The sequence below is a fragment of the Corylus avellana genome, chromosome 2 (assembly GCF_965113065.1).
Source record: "Corylus avellana chromosome 2, dhCorAvel1.hap1.2, whole genome shotgun sequence".
NCBI classification, from domain to species: domain Eukaryota; kingdom Viridiplantae; phylum Streptophyta; class Magnoliopsida; order Fagales; family Betulaceae; genus Corylus; species Corylus avellana.
Genome location: NC_142491.1, coordinates 8,069,019 through 8,089,559, shown reverse-complemented (window position 1 = coordinate 8,089,559; position 20,541 = coordinate 8,069,019). Strand labels below are relative to the sequence as shown.

The 20,541-nt window shown below is 34.8% G+C and overlaps 3 protein-coding genes across 7 annotated transcripts; all 3 read left to right on the top strand.

Moving 5' to 3' along the window:
- The first annotated feature begins 1,507 nt into the window (after nucleotides 1-1,507).
- LOC132164940 (zinc ion binding protein) lies at nucleotides 1,508-3,982 on the top strand. The gene is made up of 4 exons (XM_059575464.2): nucleotides 1,508-1,614; nucleotides 2,437-2,606; nucleotides 2,712-3,638; nucleotides 3,725-3,982. The coding sequence occupies exons 2-4, from the start codon at nucleotides 2,446-2,448 to the stop codon at nucleotides 3,825-3,827; spliced, it is 1,191 nt and encodes a 396-aa protein (XP_059431447.1). The 5' UTR covers nucleotides 1,508-1,614; nucleotides 2,437-2,445; the 3' UTR covers nucleotides 3,828-3,982.
- Nucleotides 3,983-7,298: 3,316 nt separating this feature from the next.
- On the top strand, nucleotides 7,299-14,419 carry LOC132167382 (protein PIN-LIKES 3). 5 transcript variants are annotated; one of them, XM_059578339.2, is made up of 11 exons: nucleotides 7,299-7,603; nucleotides 8,344-8,513; nucleotides 9,071-9,150; nucleotides 9,243-9,367; nucleotides 9,683-9,804; nucleotides 10,272-10,511; nucleotides 11,009-11,101; nucleotides 11,666-11,766; nucleotides 12,596-12,648; nucleotides 12,747-12,932; nucleotides 13,997-14,419. In XM_059578339.2, exons 2-11 carry the CDS (start codon nucleotides 8,379-8,381, stop codon nucleotides 14,119-14,121), a joined length of 1,260 nt encoding a protein of 419 aa, XP_059434322.2. In that variant the 5' UTR covers nucleotides 7,299-7,603; nucleotides 8,344-8,378; the 3' UTR covers nucleotides 14,122-14,419. The 5 variants fall into 5 exon arrangements, with proteins under 5 accessions (XP_059434322.2, XP_059434321.2, XP_059434325.2 ...); XM_059578338.2 differs by having other exon boundaries at nucleotides 8,335-8,513; XM_059578342.2 differs by having other exon boundaries at nucleotides 7,299-8,513; nucleotides 9,722-9,804.
- A 1,096-nt stretch (nucleotides 14,420-15,515) lies between these two features.
- On the top strand, nucleotides 15,516-19,253 carry LOC132167279 (uncharacterized). The gene is made up of 9 exons (XM_059578194.2): nucleotides 15,516-16,151; nucleotides 16,494-16,644; nucleotides 16,800-17,041; nucleotides 17,113-17,336; nucleotides 17,417-17,509; nucleotides 17,583-17,686; nucleotides 17,759-18,097; nucleotides 18,189-18,261; nucleotides 19,107-19,253. Exons 1-4 carry the CDS (start codon nucleotides 15,516-15,518, stop codon nucleotides 17,254-17,256), a joined length of 1,173 nt encoding a protein of 390 aa, XP_059434177.2. The 3' UTR covers nucleotides 17,257-17,336; nucleotides 17,417-17,509; nucleotides 17,583-17,686; nucleotides 17,759-18,097; nucleotides 18,189-18,261; nucleotides 19,107-19,253.
- The last annotated feature ends 1,288 nt before the right edge of the window (nucleotides 19,254-20,541 follow it).

Here is a 20,541-nt window from a genome sequence, read left to right as displayed (position 1 = left end):
CCTAATTAATGCCGAAATTCACCAAATTCTGACTTGAATCGGCGGATGCGAGATATCGGCTTTGAAACAAATACAGGTATATAGATAAATAGATTTTACTACAGCTAGAAACGAAACAAAACACAATAGAGTAGTGATAATCATATCAGCGTGAGTGAATAGTCACTCACACTGGTGTATTATAATATTATTCTATTATTAAAAAAAAAATGAACAGTAATATTAAAAAAATAATATTATAAAATACACCAGCGTGAGTAATTGTTCATTCACACTGGTGTTATGATTATCACTACTCAACACAATAATAAACGTTTTTTTCAATCAAATGAACAATTGGTTAAAAATGTAAAAGAAATTGTCAAAACCATTGGTGGGATCTGTGGTAGTACTGTTCAAAATGAACTAAATTCCTTGATTTGGGGGTTTCGAATGTTGAAACCAAAAAAAAAAAAAAAAAAAACATAAACCAAAGGAAAAACAAAGACAAAAAAACACTTTCACAACATTTCATGTGACAAATATGAAATAACCGTCCAACTTATTCCTCCAAGATAATTGGTAGAACAAAATATTTTAAGGGTCACACTTTCCACGAGGCCCCCCAAATCAACTCGAAGGTGTATTATATATATAACTGAGAAACTTCATAAAATTTTGTTTGAATTTTCATACGTTTTGAAATTACCTTTCGAAGTTCAAAAACTGTTAATTAAGAGGGACCGAACTTTCACTTTCTTTCAATTACCTCATATAGTTAGAATTTTATGCTTATTTTTCAACGCATATGAACACTTGCAAACAATGTGTCGAGAAAAGCAAAAGTCGACGCATAAGTACTCCACCGTCGAAATTCTTTTAGAATTATCGGACACCTGCAAACATTGTGAGCTTCTCTTGTTCATTAACGAGAGCCCCCTATTCGGATGAATAATTATACTCATCACTCCCTTATCATTCTCTCATTCTTCCAAAGCTTATGCGGTATGATCCTTCCAACCAATTAAATAACAAATCTTTTTGCAACCAAATTTTATAGGAGACCATACCATATAGGCTCTAGAAGATGAGACAGAGATAGGGAATTGGATCATTTCTAATTTATTTGAATTGGAGAGCATTTTGTTCCTTATATTTAAAGGATATTTTTGTTCTTTCACTTTTTGGACAAAAAATATTTCTCAAATATAAATAACTGGATCATGTCCCATTCAAATAAATTAGAGAGGATCTAATATGGGAGATATGGGGCAAATAAAGATTTAGAAAAAAACAACTCAAGTCAAATAGGAAAGAACCAAATGGGCTAAATGGGCCAAATTGAAAAATTGATCAGGTAAATTGGACTACTACTGGACCCGACCCATCCCGCCAGTTTTCCCACGTTATCCCCGTTCTTTTATGTGGCGGGAGAAATAGAATTAGAAAAGTCCGCCAAAATGTGAACTTGGAGAAACGGCGGCGTTTTTCAAAACGTAAGACGAATAAGATGCTTCTCTTTCCTCTTCACCTCGCACTCTCTGAAGCCCTCACCAGAGTCACCAGCCAAAGCATCCAAAACGGCGACGTTCTTCGACAATTCTCTGAAACTATACACTGGGCAAAGTTATCAATGTAAGTTCACGCTTGTTCTTATTCTCTTCTCCGATTCAAATATTATCGGTGAAATTATTCATTTATAGAAAAAGATAATATCTGCAAACGCACTGTTTGGTTGCCGAGAAACTGCTGGAAAACCCATAGAGAAAAAAACACGAAGAAATTTGGAAACTTTTTTGGCTTTGGTTTTGCAAGATCTTAGCTTTCTTGAAACCAAAAACTACAAAATCAGAGATGAGTTAAAAAAAAAAAAAATTTAATTTCTCTTTTGGATATTTTTCTAAGCTACCAAACACCATAAAGAACCCAAATCGCGGAAAACCAGAAAAGTATGAATCTCTTTTGAACATTGTTCCTACAGTTTGGTATATACTATTGACTAAAAATATTTACATGGCCAATTATTATCGTGATTGTTATATGTATTGGGCTTTTTTCAGCCATGTATTTTATCTCTTTGCATGGTGATAATAATTTGTATTTAAGCTACTAATTTCTGGAACAAATTAACTGTATGGTATATGTTTCAAGGAGATTGAATTGGGTGGGTGGTTTTGATTGCAATTTCCTCAGCAGTTGTGATCCATTGATAACTGAATCCTCTTTTTTTTTCTTTTTTTTGAGGTTTAATATATAGGAGTATCCCAAGTATGATGGTTTTTATGGCTTTAATTTATTATATGTTAAACTTTGATTGTAGATAGGAACATAGTTGAATGACATTATCAGGCTCTATGAACACAGTGGAAAAATGTTGTTGATAACTTTGACTCCAGACTTGAGTTTTGTGTGAATGTTTTATCACATATCTCACTCTGTTCTTATGAATCATAATAGAGAGAGCGGATGGAGCAACCACGGCCAGGTCGTAGAGGAGCAGAAGCAGTTCTGAATCTCCAACCCAGCTCTTCAATTTCTATTGCCTATCACCCTCTCTTTGGTCCTCATGATGATCTGATCCTCCTTGAGCTTGATGAGAAACTTGTCCCAGATGTTCTCCAACAAAGGCAAGCTATAGCTTCAATTTTAATTCTGGGGTTCTAGTTAGTCTCTCTGATTTCCAACTTGTTGCACGCTTAATGTAATCTAAAGACTAAGGTGTCCTTTTCCAGGATAACCTTAAGAGGACAGCCTGATGAAGATGCAGTTCTCTGCACTGGGTCAAAAACTTATGCTGTGAAGTTTGTTGGGACTTCCAATTCAGTATTGCTTATACCCCCTTCAGATCAATCAGAATTTTGTGAAGATTCTTTAGATTGTGATGGGAAAGATGATGGCGAACGAGGAGTTGTGTCTGTCATCAAAGTTGCACCTGGTAGCATGGAGCTTGTGGAAGTTGCTCCAAGACTTGACAAACTTAAATTGCTTCTCTCTGTGAGTCCTTACAGGTTTGGGGAAGAGATTGAAATGGAGGATTTGGAGGAGACAGAGAAAAGTAATAGAGGGCTGTATAAATGGGACGATCTTGTTCAAGAGGTTCAAGCTAGTGACGATGAATTAAGGTCTGGATTACAGGCTCTTTCAGCGGTGGAGATTGGTAGTTATTGGAGAATTGTCGATGAGAAGTACATGGACACAATTCTGAGGATGCTTTTACATAATTCAGTATTAAATGATTGGTCACTTGATGCACTTAATGAGGATGAAGTAGTGGGAGTGCTGGAATCTGATGGGTTTCCTCAAAAACTTGCACGGCATTGTTTGGATGTCTATGGTAGTAAGGTGGATGAGAGTGTGGGCAGCCATGTGTGGAGGTTGGATGAGAGGCGGGTATGTGTGCATTTTGCAAGAGAAATTCTGAAAGAAGGGAAGAAGAAAACTGAGAGTTTCATGGCAGAGTGGCTGCAAAAGATTCCGGAAGGGATGCGCGCAAGCTTTGATATGTTGGAAGGTGAAATTTTGACAGAGAGGTTTGGTGTTGAGACATGGGTTCGCCCCTTTAGCGTGTCTTCTCTGCCATCTTCACCGGCCGAGCGATTCTCCATCCTTTTCAGAGAGCGGCCGAAATGGGAGTGGAAGGATTTGCAGCCATACATAAGGTTTGATTTTGTTTTCTTAATCATCCTTTTCCTCTCAGTGTTACTCTTGGTTTCGCAAGTCAGTTTTAATTTACTCTATTGTTCAGGGATCTGAATGTACCTGGTCTTTCTTCGGAAGGTTTGCTCCTAAAATACACTCGAAGAACACAGCCAACAATGGATGCGGAACCTGTTTTAAGTGCAAGATAGTTTGGACATCTATCTCACTAGGTATTTTCAGGTGTCAATGTGTTTACCCTCTGTTGTTCCAATAGGTTTGTGAAGAAATGCACTTGGAGTAAAACTTATTGAAGTTGTGCTCTTGTTAATATAGATTATATCTATATGATTCCAGCTATTGTGTACTTCATTTTCTTATTCAGAGTTTCCCATAATATCTGAATTTATTTGAAATCTCGCTGAGAACTACAATAAAACTAAGAGGAAACCTTTCAAAAGGCTTTAGAAACAATTTTTTACTTTCTTTTTTTCTTACAAAAGGGGTATCCTTAAGTATTTAATGGATAGAAAAAGTTTAAAAACTAGGGCTGGCAAAACGGGTACGATCTGCGAACCCGACACGAAGTTAACGAGTTATGGGTTTGATCTAAATGGGTTTGGGCCATAATCAAGTCACCTGTTTATGACCCATTTGCTTACTTCATAATGTATTATTCGATTACTTCGTAAATCCCATCATTTTTTTAAAAAAATTATTGAAAGGATTTATCAATGGCATTTGTATAATGTATTATTATTACATTATTTTTCAATCAAATGTGTTGGGTCATGTCAATCCAATATGATCTAATTATTTTAAACGGGTTAGATGGGTCATGTCGAATTATTTCACTATTTTCCGTATCATAATCGTGTCAACTCACCAATCTATTTATTTAAATGGGTCATATTCGTATATCGGTTAATCGGATGAGACAACTCATTTTGTCAGGCCTAACTGAAAAACCCATGTAAAAGGTGTCAGGATGTAGCCAAAAGCGTCAGGATTGTTGCCAGGGTTTCAATCCTAATTTCAGTGAAAGCTCAGCAACATCAAGACAATCTTACTGATGGTACAAGTGAGTGAGTGACAGAGAGCTTTGAGGTTCTTCAAAATTCTTTTTACTCCCATTTTTTTCGCAACTGTAAGTCATGTGGAGAAGAGAGGATCCAACAGTAGATATACAGCTGCATCTTCAACATGGTTTTTGATTAGGTGACTTGTTTTCACAAGTCTTACCGTGGCCCCACAGCAGTATGGCATCCCATACTTTTGACTTGTGTTTCTCTCACACACGTCCATTTTTGCTTCTCCATTCATTGAGCTCCTTCTAGAAGCTTTGTGAAAAGGCCATGTTGTTTTATTATGGAAGCCATTTCGGTCATAAGCATAGAGAGGCAGCAACTTTAGCAAGAAAAAGAGAGAAAGAAGAAAAGAAAAGTTGCCGAGAGAGAGAGACTTGTGTTGCAAAGAAAAGAAGAGATACACCATTTTTCTTTATTTTGATCTCACTTTTGGAGTGCTGAAATGCTTAGAGAATTTTAAAGAATATTTTATCTTTTGTATCTAATTCTTTTTTGAGTGAGATTGGAGTGTATTGGGGCTTTTGAGTTTGAGTGGTTTTGTTTGTACTACTCTTTGTACTCCACTTTTTATTAGTGAATCTTTCCTGGATCGTCTCCGCCAGTTGATGTAGGTTTGTTAAGCCGAACCACTTAAATCTTGATGTCTTGTGTGGTTGTGTTAATTTTTTTATTATGCACTTTTCTACTTCTTTGGTGATCTTGGATTTGCATTTGTCACAACAGTTTTCAACTTTTAGGCAACACCATTAATGCAATCAGATACAGATGGAAAGAGAGAAAGAGAGAGAGAGAGATTGAGTGGTTTCAGAAAAGGTACATGAACTCAACTACTTAATGCAGAGACGTTACAGGTGGGGTCCAATATATGAAATATTTAATTTAAATGGGGCGTAAATCAGGGGCGGAACAAGAATTTTTGGTGTAAGAGGAGACTTTTTTGTTTTTTTTTGATAAGTTAAGAACATTGACTTATATAAATACTAAAGCACATAAATAAATATAATTTATCAATATGTGTGTTTGTGCTTGTTTATATAAAATAAAAACATTGAATTTTTACATTTAATCTCATAGCTCATCACAAACACATACTAATATAAACAATTAGCAAAATAAACTAAACACGTTCTACAGAGTTCAAAAAAAAATGGTAGCAAAAATAAATCTTGTAAACCCAAATGACTGTAGAATAATCACTTAAAAAATAAATAAAACAGATAATTTCATCATATTCCACACTTTTGCACAAAAAAACACAAATACATGCAAAGAAAAACAAGACGTGGAGAAGATTGCTAAGAGAAAAGAACATAAACAGAATAACGCATAGTATGTTAATTTTGGGGGGACAAATATATATTATTTTTGAGGGACGAATGTCCCCCACCCTAACACTTGGGTCCGCCCCTAGGGTGAATTGACGGAGTTAAGGTTTGATCTCAAGACCTTTGGCTCTGATACTATGTTAAATTACCAGTTATCCCAAAACCTTTGTAGTCCTCCCTCGCTAAAAGGGAAAATTTTGGACCAGTGCAAGGTGTCCTCCCAACAAGGATCAGGTAAGTGTGGCCTTAAAGAATTGTTTCGGTCCAAAGGAATTCTAACTTTAGACTTAATGTCCACCAAATTTTTTAAGATTTTCACCATTTGAGCCAACCCCTTGAGGTTCAAAATGAAATAAATACATCAATTTATAACACTTAACAATCGACAAGTGTGTTTGACTTTGCCTCATGCATAAATTAATATTGGAGAAATACTACACGCATTCTTGATGCGACATCTAAAATTACTATTGGATCCTAAATTTAATGATGATTTTGGATACCATGCTTGAGAAAGTGTGAGAGTGAAAGTATAGAAGTAAGAGCATGCGTAGTATTTCTTTTAATATTGCGTGTTGGTTGAATTTCTTTTGATTCAATCCATTAAATTTATTAGTGCCAAAAATATATATAATTTTTACATGCTTTATTAAAAATTCATATGAAAATTAGATATATTTTAAACACATATCAGTCTAATAGACGAAATTAAAAATTAAAAATTAAAAAATTATTCGACACAATTTGATGTAAAAGCTTTATCCTTACTACTCTCGGCTAAAAAGTAAAAACCGAAACCGATAAGCCTAAGCTCAATTGGACCAACTAGGACACGCAAATTATCCAATGCCAGTGTATTGGAATTTGGAACCTTTGACTGACAGCTCCAAACAAGTGCATTCAAATGGAGAAAACAAAAAATGAAAAATGAAAGAAACAAGTGCACTATATATTAAATTCTCTCTACCCTCCTCGGGGACTTAATACCATATGATTATTATATGAAAGATAAAGTTGGAAGAATCCAATCCAATGCGTGTCGCGTTCGTTTAAGAGATTAGGTCGAAGGAAATTATTTCTTTTTTGGGTCTTAGCTTAGAGGAGGACACAAAAGCCATCACGCAACAGCTGAAACTGACAGAGAATTAAGTAGTTGGAAAAGAATGGCAGGTGAAGAGCATTTAGACTACGACTACTACAACACCCACAAGCTACAAAAGCGGTTAAACATGAAGACTCTTTGCTTTTCCATTATAGTGTAATCATTTTGTATGAACTTTTCTATATTCTGCAGAGTCCAGAGAGAGTCAGCTTCCTTGTTCCTTTCTAAATTTCTAACACTCCAACTGCTTTACAAAACCAATATCCTAACTCTCATGCCATTGAAAAAGTTCTCACCAACTTCTAACGAATTCTCATCCAAACTCTTATGTACATGTAGGTATATATGCTTCTTTGCAAGAGAGAAGAGGATGAACAGGCAAACACATAAATGAAAAGTTCCTGCAAGTCCCATGTGCAGAAACTCTGAGAAAAGTGGAGAGTGAGACAGAAACTTATCTCAAATCCAACTGGGTATTGTTGTCTGAATGAAATAGTGGAATCTGAGCATGCATCCTATGTCTTCCTTGAGATTTACATTTCCTTACAAGAGCAATGAGCAAGATCCTTCTAAAAAAACTTTGTCTGTTTACTTTACAGTCTTTTTAATTAAACTTTGTCTGTTATCAGATTTTGAGTCTTCCCTACTATTCTATGTCTTATAAGCAATCAAATGTGACATGATAGATGGTGGGGTTAGTCTTCTTAGCAAATGGAGAGTTCAATGATGAAGAAAACATGTCACTATGTTGAGCAAGTATTTCTGCATGCTAATTATGCGATCAAATTTGCATGAGAATCACTAGTGAAGTAACCAAATTTTGAACCACATAATAGTCAAATTGGTAGCAATTCTAACTTGTATTTTTAACATAAATTGGAATATCCTTTCCACTATATTTTTTTTTATCTTTAATTTTGGGGTTTCCTGAGGAAAATTTGTTTTTCCTGGATTTGTTTCTTTTAATGACTCTCATATCAGATATAGATCTTTCCTATTTCCTTTCTAAGCATCTTTCTTATTTGCTTGTTTGTTCGGCATAAGTACAATTATTGCATTTTTCTTGTTTTTTTCGCATTAGTACTTGTAGTTGTGATGTTTCATCTGCAAGCATTCCAATTTAAGTTACTTGCATAAAACTTGAACCTTTTTTTTTATATATATACTGTATCTGGAAGCACTTATTTGACATGTTTTTGGCTAGGAGTATTAGAAAAGTTCATTTTGAGTTCAGTGAAGAAGCTTGCAATGGGATTCCTGGATCTATTCATTGTGGCATTGATGCCAGTGCTGAAAATACTCTTAATTACTGCTGTTGGGTTATTGCTTGGAACAGAGCGTATAGATCTCTTGGGGGCAAATGCAAGGCAAATTTTGAATAGAGTGAGTTAAATTTTCTTACAGATCAGTTTTCTTTTTATTCTTTTAGTTCTTTTGTTTATGTCAAGCATGTTGGCTACTATTCTATAGAGTTCATTGTAATCATATGGTCATCCAATTTTTATGGCACTTTCATGTGCTGCTGCATGACACAATGTTCTTAAAATTTCAAGAAAAAAATTGGTTTTTTTTTTTTTTCTTTCTATGAAATTTGTAATTTTAGAAAATGCTGGCTAGCGTCCTTGTAATGTCCATTGGCAGTGATATTAATAACATGGCCTCAAGTCTTCTTGAAGGCTTGAACTTTGTCTTTGTCTTGATCTCTCCTCCCCAATGCTCACCCTTTGGTACTGTTGTTTTTAGTTACTTTTATTAAGAAAAAAATTATGTTTTTTGGTAGTTTATGTATGCTGATTTTCAATTCTGATGGTTTTTCTTCTACTAAGCAAAAAAATCTGATCAAATTGCCTTAATGTCTAATTGGTTTGTATACTGTTGTATTATTTCTTCTTTTCTATTTTTGAAATTAAGGACTAACAACAGTACTTTCTTCTATATAGATTGTCTTTTTTGTGTTCAGTCCTTCACTTATTATCAGCAACCTGGCTGATACAATTACATTACACAGTTTAGCAACCTTGTGAGTTCAGCTCTGCCATACTTCTGAAGTTCTTCCCCTCCCTCTTTTTTCGTTTTTCTTTTCACTTTTGCTAACTTTTGGTTAATCTATAGGTGGTTCATGCTACTGAACATCCTTCTCACATTCCTTATTGGCACTGCCCTTGCATGGATACTCATAAAAATCACAAGAACTCCTCAACATCTGCGAGGCCTTGTCATTGGTTGTTGTTCCGCAGGTACGCAAGAATTCAAATTCGAATAAACACTTTAGTTGGTGTATATTTTCTAGCCATACAGAACACCCAAATTAAGATCCAAATTAAGCAAGATGTATAATTCGTAATTTGAATTTTATGGAGGATTATCTTTACCCCTCTGTGCCTCTAAGGATTAGCTGAAAGTACAAAGAATATGTTCTCCAAGAAGTACATGACTGAGAATTAGTTTTTCCAAAGCTTTACACTTGCATGTTTTTCCCATTAGGTAACATTTTATATGTAAGTGAAAGGTAATTGTCCATCATGTATTTAGGAGGAGATTGTTATGTGCAGGAAATTTAGGAAACTTGCCTCTGATTATAATCCCAGCAGTCTGTGAGGAGGAAAATAGTCCATTTGGAGATTCTTCGGTTTGCTCAACAGATGGAGAGACTTATGCTGCACTTTCTATGGCGGTAATGTTAAATCACCACTTATTCCAAAAGTTTAAGCTGATAGGAAAAGATAAATTTAATCATTTAATCATTACTTTAACACTTCTTTTCATGTAGAATATTTAATTTAAATGGGGGTGATTTGACAGAGTCAAAGTTCGATCCAAAGTCCATTGACTCTGATATCAATATTAAATTACCAGTTATCCCAAAAGCTTAATAGTCCATTATTCTCACTTTAAAATCACAGAAATGAATGCATGTCACAGTAAGATCAACTTGATGTGAATGATAAGATGTTGCTCAGTGCCTCCAATAACATGTCCCATTTGCAAGTTCATCTCAAATTGATAGGCCACCACTTGGATGAGATGTCAGTCACAAACTATATCGATAACCTGGGCTAGCTAAATTTGTATGTTTTATAGCTCTTAAAATATGTCGGATGAAGTTCAATCATTTTGTTATTTCTTGTTTTGATGATGCAGGTAGGAGCAGTATATATATGGACTTATACATATCCTATCATGCGGATATATGCAAACAAAAAAACTGAAGAAATTGTTATAGATGGCTCTTCAAATGGGGATAACAATTCTAGAGAAAGCTCACATTTATATTCAGAGATTGACACAGAAGCACTTCTTCCTTCAAAGGGTTGCCCAAGCTCTGAGGAATATGTGGATCAGGCTGAAGTCCCGTCTACCAGATCCGAAGGAAAAGCAAAGGTTTCTTCTATATGTTGTGGTTTCCTTTGCTTAAGATTCAAAAGCTTTTTTGCCTCAAAGTTTGATTTCCATTCAACAAAATCAATGAGAAGTAAAGAAAAACTATTCTTAATGCTTGTATTAAGAAGCAGGCTAGCACTGTGCAGGTCATATAGAACATAGCTTCAATACAGGAGATTGAGGGCATATACTAGGAGTTTATTAATTTTTGTATAGTTGAATGGAAGATCATACTTTCCTATCCTAAAACGGTAACATGTTTCATCAGTAAAAATGACATCTCATGTGTGAGACCATTTTGAAGAAAAAAAAAATGTTCTAACAGAGTAACTAATGGTTGTGATATCTTGGTTCATTAAGAAGCATAGCTTTAACTTAAGCAAGTTAACTATGCTCAAGTTAAGGCAACTTAGCTTTTTCTTTTTCTTTTACTTTTTTACTTTCCTCTTCCAATTTCCTCCTTGAATAAAATAACCTTTCAAAGATGCTTTGGACAGGTTACATTGCTGGAGAAGACTAAGCTGCAACTTAAGATGACTATTGGGCACATTGACTTCCAAAAATTGTTTGCACCATCTACAATTGCAGCGGTATGCTCATAGTGCTTGTTCTATCCAGCAAAAGTTTTGTCTTTGTGCTGTAAGCAGTCAGTATGGTCAGTTTTCCCTTCTATAATCCTGGTAAAAGTGCTTGTTCAAATACTAAAAGAACAAACAGATAATCTGGGAAAGTCTATTCCATCTTGACCTTGAGTTAAAGAAACTATGGTAGTTGAATCACATTCGTTCCAAAAATAAACTTATTCTGTTTCTTGAGGACTTGATCCTATACCTAATGGAGAATGAGATAATTCAGTAATACTCAAGACTAATGCACTGCCAGACTCATTTTAAATGCGAAAGTCTATTCCATCTTGACCTTGAGTTAAAGAAACTATGGTAGTTGAATCACATTCATTCCAAAAATAAACTTATTCTGTTTCTTGAGGACTTGATCCTATACCTAATGGAGAATGAGATAATTCAGTAATATTCAAGACTAATGCACTGCCAGACTCATTTTAAATGCTCTACATAATTGCTTCAAAGTAATTGCTTAATTATTATCTTTATATAGGGATCTCCAAATTAAGATGCTGAGTGTTTCTTCTATAGATTTTCGGGTTTATCATCGGACTAGTCTCTCCAATTCGAAAGATACTGATTGGTGATGATGCTCCTCTTCGTGCCGTCTACAGTTCTGTGAGTTTGATAGGGTATGAATCCAACCCCATCCTCAATATAGATCCTACTGTGAATTGGAAACTTGGATTGGTGTTAATATCTACATGTGAAAGTTTATTTTGGAAATAAACATCAATGCATCGGTTTCATGTAGATATATCAATTAAATATATGTTTAGAAACAGTAGTCCTTCCCTCCTCTCTCTCTCTCTCTCTCTCTCTTTCTCAGCTAAAGTATTTCATTTATACCAAGAAGCAGAAAAAAAGTTAAACCTACAACTCTTTTACAAATTATTGACATGGGTCAAAGCGTTTAAAAAAAATATATAGATGATGTCGCTCCAATCATATATTAACACGTGTCAGCAAATTGTAAAAGAGTTGTAGGTCGAGCTTTACTCGAAGCGGAAATAGCAGCAATAGTTCTTCCTAACTCGCACAGTCGTAAGAATATATCAGGAGTAGTAGTATTGGTAGATATGATTGTCATAGCAAGTTATGTAAATCCATAACTCTTAGAACTTAGAGGCCATGGCAAAACATGAAGCATTCATGTTTCAATTTGGTGTTCTGTATACACTTTCCAGCTCGGGTTCTCATTTGGGAATTTGAATTAAATTCTTGTAGTTTCCTTTGTTAAATCACCACTTCTTCTAAAAGTTTAAGCATCACCCTTATTGATAAATGAGGCCCAACAATTAGAATTTTTAATTGAAACAGAAGGTAAATGACAGAGACAAAGTTCGGATTCTTTAACTTTAATACTATATTAAATCATCACTTATCTTAAAAGCTTAAACTGATAAGAACAAATGAAGTTAATCATTTAATGTATATTCTAACGTCCTTTTTCTTCTACAGGGATGCAGCAATACCATGTATGACACTAATAATTGGAGCAAACCTTCTTAGAGGTAGCTTTTTATACCTTATGTTGGCTTAGTTAACGTTCTTTCATGGATTTTCCATGAAAGGTATCAAATACTTTATATATATAATTTAATTTTTACAGGTCTCAGAGGCTCTGGAGTAGGTCCATTAATTATCCTAGGGGTTATTGCAATTCGGTACATTATCATGCCTTCACTGGGTATTGTAATTGTTAAGGCTGCAAACCATTTTGGCATGGTGGGCTCAGATTCATTATTTCAGTTTACACTTATGCTTCAATATGCACTTCCACCCGCAATGAATGTAGGTATGTATGATTACTTTTCCATTTTTGTTTAACTTTTTTTTTTTGGCAACCCTTCGGGCTTCAAACTGTCCATTTTGAAATAGAAGGTAAAGTGCTGAGTTAGGGTTTGAATTTAAGACCTTTACTCTTGTACCACGTTAAATGATCGCTTATCACAAAACTTTAAGCGGATAGGAAATGGTAATTTAATTAATTAATTAATTAACATTCTAACATTAAATTCATAATTGCTTAGCAGTTTGATCTTTTTATTGGCAATTATTGTTAAAGCCACAGTTTAAAAGCTTGGTTCCTGGTATATAGAAAGATTCAGACTCAATGGACTTCTTGATTGGGATCTGGCTTACATGATGTTATTAAAATAATAGCATGTATGTTGTAGTGTAAGCAACGATTAAGATTGAATCTTAAAGTTGACTTACTTTAATAAGCTTTTAATAGAAGAGAGAAAATGAAGAAAGATTTTGAGAGATTCAATCTTAACTGTTGCTTAAACTATAACATACATGCTGTTATTTTAATAACAGCATGTAAGCCATATCCGATTGATTGAACTTTTTGGATCAGCTAGCTTTAATTCGTCCTTGAAATGATCAATCTTGAATAAATTCTATGATTAATAAATATTGTTTTCGATTAGTTTACTTTAACTTGTGACACCTCGAAAATTTAAGTTTCACATTGGGTGGATGGATGGTGAAGGCGTTACAGGATCCTCTCTAGTTCATTTTGAACCGGAGAGTATTCAATTAGTTATATTTGAGAGGTATTTTTGTCTTTTCACTTTTTGAGATGGGACAAAAATACCCCTTTATTGATTACTTATCAAATGAGACCAAACTTTATAAGTTCGATTATAACACAAGCATGACTAATATTTTTCTTGGGTTGTGATTAACAATATCACTTGCACTGAGGCATTACATCGTAACGTAGGCTCCGATGAGGACGCGTATTTGAACGGGGGAGATTGTGAATATGTTTGGATGTCCATTTGTGGTTTGTGATTTGCTGCAATTGTAGGCATATTTTTCATTGCTAACGATATGTGATGAACATGGCAGGTACAATTTCTCAATTGCTTGAGACTGGACAGAGCGAATGCTCTGTCATTTTGCTATGGACTTATGCTGTGGCAGCATTCGCTCTAACACTCTGGTCAACCATCTTCATGTTGATTGTTGCTTAATCAGATTATTTTCATAAATTGATCAAATTACAATGAGAAGCTTAATTAGCTTCTTTTGTTACTATTTATTCTGTACAATTTTGAGAGGAATTTTGTAAAACATCAAGAGTGAAATATAATACCGAGCTTACTCTGTGTTAGATCTACTCAAAGGGATCTACAAGCTGATCATGGTGTTCTGAATTCTTGCCTAATGCTTAGCCTAGTTCCGGTAGTTGTTGCAGTTTTTAAACCGGGGTTTAGATAAGCTTGTTTCAATCTGTATCTCTTTTGCTTCAATAATTACTTTACATGGCTCTATAGAGAGGAACAAGTTACTTGTTTAGCCTTTTCTTTACTATTTGTTTGTACGTCTGCACTGTTATTTTCATTTTGAGTTTGTTGTTTGAGAGTCCACTTACTTACTTATTTATTTTTTTCGGTGTTTTGATCTGATGTAACACTTTCCCAATTTGATTATTGAAAAAAAAAAAAAAAAAAAAAGTAACAAAGAAAATTTCCACTTTGCTCAAAATTTTAATGGACATTATGTCACGGCATGCCCTCGTGCTTTACTTTTGTGATGTTGAGACCTTGGTTTTCAATATAATGAAATCGATACTCGTGTTTTGAATATTTGTAAGGGTTAAATATTTTATTAGTACTTGATTTAAATCCTATCATAAATGGCACTTGATTTACAGGAAAAGACCAACTTAGTACTTTTGTTAGGTTCCATCACACCTCTCATCACATATAAATGCCACGAGTCCTAAAAATTAAAATTAATTAAAATAAATAAATAAAAATTAATTAAAAAACCAAAACCTTTTTAAAAAAAAAAAAAATAGTAATAACCTAAAAAATTAAACTCACAAAAATAATTACTAAACAAGCTCTCTACTCTATTTCAAATTTAACTCTGATCAATAAGACTCCAAATAGCAAATGTCAAAAAGCTAAAGCTATCTAGTTTTTTAATTTTATATATTTATTTTCATTATCTGTTTCATCTACCAAGAATAATAATAATAAAATAATAATAATAATAATATTTAACTGAAGTAGAAGAAGATATACTAAGTTTGATATTTAGTTTATTTTAAAAGTAATTCTTCAAATTAAAAAAAAAAAAAGTTTGTTTTCATCTTCAAATTTAACTTCTTTTTATTTATTTATTATATTATTTTATTTTTTTATAACAAAAAACGGCTACTTTTGTGAGTTTTTTCAAACTTTTAGCCAAATCTGCAGAGTTCAGTAGAAATGCGCCAAAGTATTGCGCCAAAGTATGGGCGGGAAAGTACAAAAGAGAAAGCATATTGAAAAAAATATAAAGCCCTCCCCCATTCTTCTCTCTCTCTCAGTCTCTCTCTTACTCTGTGTGCAGTAGCGCACAGCTAACAGCTTCAACAATGCTTCCGAGGAAAAACCCCAATCCTTTTTCTTCCTCCTCATCACCATCACCATCACCATCATCATCATCATCATCATCATCATCGTCGTCGTCGTCCAAGAAATCCAACCCAACCAATAAGTCCCACCCCTCCAAGTTTGGCATCCAACATTTCTTCCAACGCTATACTCAGAACGCCCTCTTAGCCTCTCAGAAGAGTTCGAACCCCGCCGCCACCCATGCTCCGAGTTCTGGTCCAGAGAAATCGGGTTTGCCTGTTCCAAACCAGAGAAATAATCCCGGAAATGCACCCAATTTGCAAAAATCCGACCCGAAGCATAACGTTTCGGCGTATGGACTGAATAGTGCGTCGCAGAATGCGCTGACGGGTAATGTCGCCGCGATGGATGTTATTTCTGATGAGAACCTGTTGGAGGGTTCGCAGGCGAATGATCAGAATAGTGATAATGTTGCGGTGATGGATGTTAGTTCTGATGACGACTTGCCGGAGGGTTCGCAGCCGCAGGCGAATGATCCGAATAGCGCGTCGCAGAGTACGCCGGCGGATAATATCGAAGTGATGGATATTAGTTCTGATGAGGAACTGTCGGATGTGTCGCCGGAGGTTTCCAAGTCTAAGTTCTCGCCTGCAACGGTAAATTTACATCGGAAACTTCATCGTAGTTCAGCTTAAGGTGTATTATGCTGATTGTGTTTGTAGTATTTTTAGCTCAATTTTATTTTGGTTTTTTTTTTTTTATTATTTTTTTTGGAAATTAAATGGTTTAGATTTTGTGACATTACTGTTTACCCAAATGCAATAAATTAAGGGAAAAAAAAAAATTAAGCAGGTGATTATGACATGAACTAGCCATAAGAAATTGATATGTCGTGTACTTTTGAAATGTCTTACGTTGGATTGGATGTAATTATTTTTCTGACATCTGATGATTTTATATGTTTTATTGCGTATTTAACTTTGTTTTCAATTGTATAGGTAAATGTGGCTCCAAAGAGGTTCAAGGTTGTCCACACAAGGAAAGTTGGGTCATCATCCGCTAGAAGGGAGGTCTTGGAAAAACAATTGGGAAATACAAATCATCCCGAAGAACCATACGGTGGCGGTGAGGTGGAGGTGAACATAGTCGGTATGTAACTGTTAAATCACTGCTTATTTCAAAAGTTGAAATATTTAATTGAAATAGAAGGTGAATGGTGGAGATTGTATTAAACTCAGAACTTAAGTCATAAAAATGGATGAATTTAATTATTTAATTTATATTCTAACACTTTTTTTTAACAGATGAAGCAGGCAATCAGAGAAGAGCGGGAATTGGACGTATGGCAGAAGTTTGGAATCTGCCAGACGGCAGGAAAATCCCCATCTTGTGTAATGACTTTGGTCAACCCCTTGATATTGAAGGCTGTGTATACACGAGGTTCCTTGGCTCCGTTGCAAGGACACATACCATCTTGCCAATCAATTTCAATGGTTGGAGGAAAGTGCCTATGACAAACAACGAGGCAGCTTGGAATGTCATTTTGGTAATGAATTTCATTGTGCATATTTTCTTAATGTTTGTTGCAATCTCATATTGGTTTTGATTGGATTGTAGTCAAAATTTTTATTGCCTGATGATGGGGGACAATACGATGTCATAAAAAGGTGGTCTATGAAGGATTTGGGGGACAAATGGACGAATTGGAAGCATAATTTAAAGAACAAATATTTTGTGAGTCCAAAACTGCAGGACATGTAGTGGCTAAAGCCCCCCTTGACAAGGTTGATGTCACTCAATATACAGAACTTGTTCACTATTGGTATACGGAAGAAGTAAAGGTAGTAGTGTATGCCTCTTTAAATATGCTGTAGACAACAATACAATCACAATACTTCTCACTGTCTGATTAACAATGTAGATCAAGAGTGATAAAGCTAAGAAGATCCGCTCGGCACAACATAATAATCACGCAGCGGGATCAAAAAGTTATGCCAGACATGCATATGACATGGTAGTTATTTAGTTAGTAGCACATATGAAGTGCTTGATTTTATTTACAAATGTACTAACTTCATTATATGTAGGAAAAATCTACTGGAGTTAAGCCGAATAGGGCCCAAGTATATATTGTGACGCATAAGCATAAAGACGGCACCCCCCCTTAATGATGAGATGGGGAAGAAACATTGTATGTCGATTTTGGATTAATTTACATTATTATTATTTTGCAATTGGCTTAAGATTCTATGCTTTGTTCCAGGCACAAATGGAGGAGCTCTTAGCACAAGAGCCTCCAAACTCACAGGGGGGTAAGCAAGAGCAAGGGAGCATTGTTTGGTCTCTAAATGATGCTTATGCGCAAGTTATAGGTCCAGAGCAATATGGGCGTGTCCGTGGATTGGGAAAAAGGCTTGCCCCTTCATCCCACCTTGATCATAGAAAGAAAAACTCTTTCATGGATGGAGTTGTAGAGGGTGCCTCCAGAGAGAAAGATACGCAAGAAATTGCGGCGCTAAAGGACTATGTTGTTAAACTAGAGGACAAAATGTCGAGTCTCCAAAATATGGTTCAGCAATTTATACAACGGATGGATATACAGGTTAAGTTGTAATCTATTATTTCCACAATAATGTTATGCTACTGCATTTGGTTCCATCATCTCTGTGATTCTTATTATTTGTTGTATGCAGGGTGACTTTAACTCTCCACGTGGACATCCGAAATCATCTGCAGCTAGTCATACAGTGGCAACTCCATGTGATGGTAAGTTATTTCATTTCCATTGTCATTAACTTGTTGGTAGAACTACTGTGAAATATAGCAAGCGGGAGGCTTGCATGGAGTTTATAAGGATGAGTAAAATAGGATTTGGAGTGTTTATCATGATTATATCTGTTCAATGGTTGTTGGTTGTTTTATCTGTTTGTTGGTTTGAGTTTGTGACCTCATTAATCATATAAGAATAAATAAACTATTAGCATCCTCATGCAAATTATATACTAGAAAAGCATGTTTGGAATCTCAATTCAAATTCTAACAATTTGGGTTGATTCCTGAGAAACCAATTCAAGGCATCATTCGATCACTAGCATATATCATAGATTTTATCATAAATTTATGCTCTCTGTGTGTGTGTGTGTGTGTGTGTGACATTCTAAATGTTTATGATTCATCATGCATAAAAGGGCAAACCATTAAATCCTCCTAAATGTAGATATGTCACAGGAAACTTCAGATTCATAACACTTCAGCTGCTTTCTCGAAATGCTAATTAAGGGTCCTCTTATAGATCTTCTTGTGCAAATACATTTAGTTTCCAGTATTTTGCATGTTCCTTCAAGATCTTCTTCTCTTCCTTTCTTTTTCATCAATGAAAATTAAGGTAGTGATTTTCTAATGGTTGTCATTTGATTGCTTCCAATCGTAACGTGACTAACGCCTTCTAAGATTGATTGATGTGGATTCAGTCCCTCATATGTGGCATCAAGATTATTGTGTTGATGGTTTACAGAAATTGGAGGATTCTTACATGTTGGTATTGTCTTATGGTCATTGTAGGATGAGATTCTTGCATGTTGTCATGATTCTCATTTGCAAATGATGATCAGGGTGATGGTGGGAATGCTGCCTGAGGGTGAAACATGAGATGTCAAGAAATCCATCAATCTTGGTTGCAAACATGAGATATTTTGCCTTTTGTACTGTGTAATTTTGAATTACAATCACCATCTTCCTGTGTGTAAGAGAGAAACAAATGCTGAATTTCAAAAATGAAATGTATGTATAAATATGTTACTAAATTGTGATCTTTCTCATTGCATCTTTAATATCCTTGTACATCCATTTTCACCTAAGCCATGCAAGTAGGATCTTTTACTACAGATTCAAAGAGATTTACGATCATCAAATTAAATGTACAGGACAATAAAAAATAAAAGTTGCTACAAAATTTAGAATTTTATTATACCCCTGCTCCTGTTTTAATGAAAATGTGTTGTGTCAAGCCATGTGATACAATGGTTTATAGAACAGCAGATATGTTGTGCTGTTAAGAAGCACCGCTGGAAATGATACAAAACTGTTGTTTTTGTTAATTTAGCAGCGTTTTATATAAAACACTGTTAGGGCTTGTTTGGGTGTTAGTTTGAAGAGTTTAAAAGTGCGTTTAATACTCAAAAAATCTATTTTAAGAAAAAAATAAAATGTTTGGTAAAAAAACATAGAAAGCGCTTTTAAGTGTCTAAAAAACTCAATAATATAAACAATTAGCAAAATAAACTAAACACGATCTATAGAGTTCGAAAAAAATGGTAACAAAAATAAATATTGTAAACCTAAATGACTGCAGAATAATCACTTAAAAAATAAATAAAACAGATATTTTCATCATATTCCATACTTTTGCACAAAAAAACACAAATACATGCAAGGACAAACGAGACGTGGGAAAGATGGCTAGGAGAAAAAGAATATAAACAGAATAACGCATAATATGTTAATTTTGGGGAGACAAATATATATTATTTTTAGGTGACGAATGTCCCCCATCCTAACACTGGGGTCTGCCCCTGTGGTGAATTGACGAAGTCAAGATTCGATCCCAGGACCTTTGACTCTGATACCATGTTAAATTATCAGTTATCTCAAAACCTTCGTAGTCCTCCCTTGCTGAAAAGGAAAATTTTGGACCCATGCTAGGTGTCCTCCCAACAAGGATTGAGTAAGTGTGGCGTTAAAGAATTGTTTCCATCCAAAGGAATTTGAACGTTAGACTTAATGTCCACCAAATTTTTTAAGATTTTCATCATTTGAGCCAACCCCTTGGGGTTCAAAATGAAATAAATACATCAATATATAACACTTAACAATCAACAAGTGTGTTTGACTTTGCCTGATGCATACATTAATATTGGAGTACATTAATATTGGAGAAATACTACACGCATTCTTGATGCGGCATTTAAAATTACTATTGAATCCTAAATTTAATGGTGATTTTGGATATCATACTTGAGAAAGTGTGAGAGTGGAAGTGTAAAAGTA